At 55.3% G+C, this 7,009-nt stretch overlaps 1 protein-coding gene across 1 annotated transcript; it reads right to left on the bottom strand.

The window, feature by feature from the left end:
• Nucleotides 1-2,730: 2,730 nt before the first annotated feature.
• TNFRSF13B (tumor necrosis factor receptor superfamily, member 13B) lies at nt 2,731-6,712 on the bottom strand. The gene is made up of 4 exons (XM_010570359.1): nt 6,574-6,712; nt 5,365-5,481; nt 4,488-4,739; nt 2,731-3,005 (listed from the first exon to the last, which is right to left on the bottom strand). Exons 1-4 carry the CDS (start codon nt 6,710-6,712, stop codon nt 2,731-2,733), a joined length of 783 nt encoding a protein of 260 aa, XP_010568661.1.
• Between the last annotated feature and the right edge of the window lie 297 nt (nt 6,713-7,009).

Raw genomic sequence — 7,009 nt, forward strand, 5'->3', positions numbered from 1 at the left:
GCGACGATGATGACGATGGGACATGGTGGTGCTGCCCCAGGGTAAGTGCGAAACCCCTTCGCCCTGCGGAGGCTGAGAGGGGGAGGCCGTGGGGAGGGGAAATCAAGGAAAGAGTCAGCGTTTTTGGTGCTGGGGAGGCCGAGCCTGAGTGGGAGGTCAAGCTGGCGGGGGGAGGCTGGGCAGGAGTGGGAGGCCCAGTGGGAGTGGAGGACGTACTGGTGTAGGAGGCCATAGTGGGAGTGGAGGGTGAGGGGAGGCCGTGAGACTCTGCGAGGGCGAGCACAAACTGGAGGCTGACGGAGAACAGGGACAGGGCAAAGCGCTGAGGGAGGCTGAAGAGGAGAGTGAGGAGGAGCAGGAGCGGAGGGTGAGCGAGAATACAAGTGGAGACTGGGGGAGACTGAAAGGGCAGGGCAAGAGGAGATGCTGAAAGACATTGGGAGGGCAAGAAAGAGTAAGGCCGAGCTGGAATGGAAACTGAGAGACTGGGGGAAGCTGATGTAGAGATCAGTCTGGGCAGAGATGCAGGCCGAAGAGAAATTGAGGCCGAGCAGGGGTGGGAGACCAGGGAAGGGTTGAGGCTGAGCAAGGGTGGAGGCCAAAAGTGGGCAGGAGGCTGAGGAAGAGTTGAGGGTGGGCGCACGTGTGGGCTGACGTGGCTTCTGGGACCGAAAGACTTTTGGAGGTTTAGAGGGATCGGGATGCTAACGATACCGTGGTATCTGGGGCTGTGGTGTTGGAGACTACGGGAGCTGAGGCCGTGGGGCAGGAGAGCACGGGAACTGACCATGAGACCAGAGGCCATTGGAGCAGATTCCACGGCGGGGGGGGGGAACGACAGGAGCTAAGGCCACGGAAGATGATGTTACAGAGTTGGAGGCCCCAGGGGGTTTACTGTGAGAGGCGATGCCAGGATGGAGTGGGAGGCCAAGAGGGTCTTCAGGCTGATGGGGTGGGAGGTGACCGGAGTGTGAGAGGTTCAGCAGGTGGAGGTCCGGGGGTGGGGGGGAATCGGCCATCGGAGGCTGCTGCTGTCGTCATTCCCTGCCAGAGCCTTGCCGATGGCCGGGGTCTGCGTTTCGTTCTCCGCACACGTGGGTAAGCCCTTGCTCTCCCCATCGCACTGCGGGGTGGTGGCCTTCAGGGCTCACCCGTCGTGTTTAGGAGGCCCATGTGAGTAAAACGAGATCTCGGTTTTGAAAAGGCTTATTTTCTCCCCTTGGATGCAAATGCAGCACAATACAGAACTCGTCCCTGGTGCTGTTGTGGGATAAGGACTTCGATAACAGAGGTAAGAGATGAAAGGCAATATGCAAGGATAACAAGACAGAGAATTGCCAGGTCGGTTCCAGGAGCAATTCAAGACAGCCAAACTTTGCCCCACGTACCAGCTGTTGGACCAACGCATGGGCTCTTAGTCCTCACCTTAAACCGCCTTTTGCACTCTCTTGTCCTAAAGGGTTTCATGTGGTCCTAACACCTTTCTGCTTTGTGACCAGACATCACTCGTGGCACTGGCTTTGTCATGGTCACCCCCCGGTGGTGTCTTCTTTAGTGATAAGAAAACATTGACCTTTAAAGAAATATGTAATATATAATATGAAGGGACAGAGTCTGTTAGAACTATCTACTCATGCTTTCTCCAGCTGTCTACTTTGCCAGTGCTAACTTGTACATACATTGATTCATATTTATTCTTTCAAATTTGAAGCTCTAGTTTGAGGAAGTGGAGGGGATGAGCTCCTACCAGGTGTGATTTCTCACCAAGCAAAAAATTCCTACACTCTCCTTTAGGGAAAATGAGAACTTCAAATTACATGTTGAAACCCCTATTTTTCCATAGTAGCTTTCAAAGCCAGGTCAGCTAAAATCTTCCCTCAAAGCAGCTGTATCTCTAGCTGGTTCATCACTTTTACCAGACATACATAAATCCAGTCTCTTAGAAAGTTCTCAGCCTTGGATGAGCTTTCACATTTAAACCCAATTCCATTGGGGATTATGGTGCCTGTCCCAGCTCCTCCCATGCAGTGTCATGTCCCACCGCAAGGCAAAGCCTCGCCATCACCCATGACCTCTTCTCCCCTCCCAAGCAGAGCTTTCCACATTGTGTCTTACCAAATACTCTGTCCTGCAAAGAAAAGTCTGCTAAAATCAGAAAACACGCCACTCTTGAGAGCATGGCAGTGGCATTCAGTGGTCATTATAACTTCCACGAGTAATTTCTTAGGTCTGAGTCCATGTTTGAGATGCTTACAGCTCTGCTTGTAAATCACTTGTGTTACGCGGTAGAGTTTTCAAGCAGGGAAAGGTGTGCTCTCCGTGGGGACTGATGGACACCACAGTCTGATCCTGGCTCTGCATCAACACCCTTTGCAGAGACAAAGTGATGCTGATGGTGGAACCAGGATGAAAAGCTCCAATGAAACATCACTCCCAATGAACGGGATGCACGGAGGAGCTTGCAGAGGTCAGGTCAGAGGATGAAGACACAGCTAAAAGGCAAGCGACTTGTGCGCTCCCAGTGACAGAAGAATAATGAGAATTTCATTTCCCGAGTGGAAGAAAACAGCACTGTCTGTAGCCTACAGCCCTTGGGCAAAGACTGTGCCAGGTCTGCTGGTCCTGGTAGAAGCTGTTACAGTCACTGGAAACGGAGGGTGAAGCAGCTGTGTTTTGGGGGCAGAGGGAGCATCCCTCCTTTCTGATCCCGTGCAGGAATATTCACTACGGTCATGCCATGGGCGTCTTCTCTTGTGAAGGAGAACATATGATTTTGAAGTGCCCATCGCCAGGGCTGGGAATGGCCCCAGCGCTTCCCATGCTGCATATCCCGATGTGAGAGGGAGCAGCTCTTTCCCCTATGTGATAGGAGGTGCTGTGGCACGATTTGGTCTCTTGTACAGCAGAGCCGTGTCCAGGGAAGCAGAAGCCACAGGTTTCTACCGGCTCTGGGACCCTGCTGCCAGTGGATCCATCACCAACCCTGCCCGCTTCCACCAGACGATCTGCAAATAAACTATGTGTATTAGCTTAAGGATTTTTCAGAGCACCTTTTACCCAAGAAATGCTTTGCAGTGCCGCACTAGAGCCTATAAAGAGCTGGTCCTGGAACTGGCGAGGACATCCACCTCCCATCACTTTGAAAAAGCCCACGTCTCTGTGTGTTGTATGTAATGCATCGCCTACGTGCTCACACCTAGTCCTGCCACCCTGGGAGGTGAGATCTGAGGAGGAAATGGGAAAGTCCCTTGAACAGGAAAGCTGGAGGTTTAAGCGCTAAAGCAATTGTAATACTTATAATGTTACATGTAAATTGTCTTTTTGTTAAATGCTGCTTTTGCAGCATGTGCAAATGCAATGGCGCAGCGCTGTGCGAGGTGCCAGAGCTCTGGCAAGTGCAGCGTGGCAGGCTGGCTGCCCACGGCCGGTTCAAGGGACCCACAATGATCTGCAGGCTGGACGCTAGCTGTCAAAGGGCTCTGCTCCATCATCTGACATCTCATGAGCAAGGTTAGACTTGGGGTATTGCAAAGCACACAGTAAATCACTTTGAACCTGGCGGCTTCCCTGAAAAGTGAACGTTCAGTGCCACTGCGTCCTTCAGCCAAAGCAGATAGGAATGGCTTGAATTACAGTTCTGCTGGAGCGTGACTCCGAGCCACATGCCGGCTCGTGGGCTTTTCCTCTGTGATTTTTTGACATCCAGCATGACTAGCTTTGAAGTGTACATATGTAAATATGTATGTGTGTACATAAACAGGTAGACAGACCTTTTTATTTTTAAAGGCAAGGGAGGAAAGGAAGAGGGAGAATAAAAACACATTTTCTATGTTGACTTACTGCATGTTATCCTTTCCCTATCTTTTCTCCCTAAAGCAAAGACTTGTGAAACCCCTCTGGCTGCAGAGCTAAAACTTTGGCATTTGATGCTGCAAGATAATTCAGCAGACGGGCTGCATCATTAGCCTGTTTGAAGGAGCAAGTAGCCTGCGTTACCCTGGTCCTTGCCAGGCAGCAGTTGGCCCCAAAGCAGCCCCAGCACAGCCCCGAGTGAAGGAAACCGGAGCTGCAATTGCCACGAAAGCCCTGGGTCTTCCTTGGAAAGGTGCTTCATTTTGGAAGAGGGTTGGCTTTTTGCAACTCCTCCTCCCCACAGCTCGGCTGCCTCTTGGCCTCTGGATGGAGACTGGAGTTACTGGTTGACGGTGCAGCTCCAGCCCCTGCGTGGCAGTGGGAAGCTGTGCCTGTGACTTTGCAAGAGAGCGGCTGAGAAGAGGGTTACGGTGGAGAACCGGGGCACAGGGCTCCAGTCCTGCTCCGCTTCCAAGCTCAGACTGAACCGCGTTGCATGTCCCTGGCTTTACTTTTCCTCCCTACCCCTGTTACAAACTGTCTCTGCTTTCTGTCCCTCCCAGCGGTACGTGGGAGCCCGTCCACCACAAGCTTCCCCATCCCCTCCCAGTCCCCCCAGTGCAGCCAGCACTCACCTTTGGCGGAGTCCTCCCTGCGGTGGCAGGTCCCAGCGCTGGCTTGGCAGGAGACCACCTCTCCCTTCCTCCGCAGGTGGGTCCAGCCCAGGAGAAGGGAGCAGATGAGGGCGCAGAGGCAGAGCCCCAGCAGCAGGTACACCACCAGCCACGGCTCCTGCTCCACGCACACCTTCTGCTCCAGCACGGCCGTGGGCGGCGAAGCCGTGACCAGGGCGGCCGGCGGAGGGGGGGTGGCCGCCAGGGCACTCGCTGTGGGCCAGGCAGAGATGAGTTGTGCTTAGAAACCCTTCGGGTACACGCTTCACGCTGTTGACTTTCTGATAGGGAGAGCGCTAATAGCACTCGCGCGTTCTTTCTTGGAAAGAATTTGAAAGCAGCTATGCACCGCCTGTGTTTGCTTGCGTTTCTCTTCCATGGCGAGGTAGAGGAGATCCCTTCCCACCCCCCATTCCCACTCTTCCCCCTTCTCCAGTGATCGTGTCTCAACCCCAATGTGGGAATTGCAGATCTCAGGGAAAATAACCCGTCCCCTCCCGCTCCCCCTCCCCAAGGGCTGGAGGCAGCTCAGCAAGGTGAGAAATTCAACGGCTGATGCTGCTCCTGGCTGGTAGAGCCAAAGGACAGGTCTGTAAAACACACTGCATGATGGAGTTGTGTGACAAAGAAAACAGGAGAGAGGCAGATGCTCTGCTTTTCTTTTCCCCGGTCCCAGTCCCATAGCAGCGCACAACCACGCAACCCCCCCAGGACGAAGAGAAGGGGGTTTGCTGCCCCTTTCCTAACTTTGGTCCCATAACCTGGCTCCTTTTCCAGCCCAGCCCTGGGGGGTCCTGCCCCGCATCCCTGCTCTGCCTGCCCTTATGTGCAGCCTTACTTTCGCAGGTCGGGGCGCATTGCCTCGGGTGCTGCCCGCAGATGGTGGTGCAGTTGATGCACTTTTTCAGGAGCTCGTCGTAGTAGAAGCCGGCTCTCCTGTTGCAGTCCCTGGATGCTGCAGGAGGGGACAGAGATGAACACAGTGTCCCGAGTGTGTCCTCCTCCCCTGCCATTTGAGCACGAGGGTCCCAAACCGCTGCCTTCCCACCGCTCCCAGCGCCTGGGTTCATGCGAGGAGGAGCCCGTGGCCGCTCTGAATGAGCTCCCGGCTCTGACGGGCACAGGGCAAGACCTGCACGCTGCTGTAAGTGTCGACAACATCTCAAGGGCTGGCAGGGTGACAGATCCACAAGATTTGTGGTGGTGTTTGGCCGTATGATGAAAACTGGGGGAAGGCATTGGCTGGCAGCTGCGCGGGGAGGGGATGGTAGGCAGCCAGACATGTGCAGCTGTACCCACCTGCGGCAGGGAGCTTCTCGTTGCTTCTCTTAGAGCTGTTGCTGCTGCTGCCCTGGGGCTTGCATGGGTTTTTGGGACATACCAAAACCTGCCTGAGCACTGGCTCGGGACCCTAGGGATGGCATCTCCTAGCCTCAACAGGGAGATGTGACTTGTCGCTGCATGCAGCGTGCAGGGCTGGGTCCCCTGCGCCCTAGGACAGGGTGCAGCAGTCCTGGACTGCGGCTCGCTGGGGAGGGAAGGGGCCATGCGTAGGGCTGCATACAGGGTTTGGGTGCAAAGTACATCAGTCTCCTTTCCTTCTTCCCACCTTTCATTGCTACACCTCGGTGCCTGCCCCAGCACAAGGCTCGCAGTACAGCCTCGCAAACCTACAGCTCGAGTTTGTCATTATCCACATCAGCTGAACCTGATGTGTCTCAGCGCCCTGCCTTTGGAGAGTGGGGTGTCACCGATGGGGGATACGAGCCTTGATGCAGCTCTGGGAAGTCTCCCCGTGACCCCAGAAAGCAGCAGGACAGAGACGTGGGCAACTTGATCTCGGTCTGTGCTGAGCTGTTGCCAGACCCAGCCCATCGCTGGGAAGCCATCACGTTCCCCAGCATTTTTGGCTCAAAGCTCTGTTAAGCTGAGCTGGCTCAGAGCCTGCCCCATGGTTCATCGCGGGGCCTGATCCCCCCTCCCAGCTTTGTCCCTTCGCTGCCTGCTTGGATCCAAGGACAGCTCCGCAGGGCTGCCCGGCACTCACCGCACAGGGCAGCACACCTCCTCACTGTGGGCTGGCCGCATACGAGGCTGCAGGGGATGCACTGGCAGACGAGGGTGTCCCAGTACTGCTGATCGGTGCAGTTGTTCATGGCATCCCACTCGATGTCCGTCCCATCCATGGCTGTGGAATGAGAGGCAAGTAGGTATGGGGTGGCCACCACGGGCCACCACTGGTCCCTTTGCTGGGGCTGGGACCCCTCGCAGGGGGATGCCCAGCTGTGCCCCAACCCTCTCTGGTCCTAGGCTCGGGCAAGAACGTACAGCAAAACCTGCTTCAGGCTTAGCAAGCTCTTCAAATTGTAACCCTATGTGAGCATGTCCTGTGCTGGTCCCTCGGGACGTGCAGGAAGACCACCCTGGCTTATAGGTGGCCCTGTGCTGTACCCCAAGGGTCTGGGGATGCACGCATCTGCCTG

The sequence above is a fragment of the Haliaeetus leucocephalus genome, unplaced genomic scaffold (assembly GCF_000737465.1).
Source record: "Haliaeetus leucocephalus isolate CR32 unplaced genomic scaffold, Haliaeetus_leucocephalus-4.0 Scaffold295, whole genome shotgun sequence".
In the NCBI taxonomy this organism is placed as follows: domain Eukaryota; kingdom Metazoa; phylum Chordata; class Aves; order Accipitriformes; family Accipitridae; genus Haliaeetus; species Haliaeetus leucocephalus.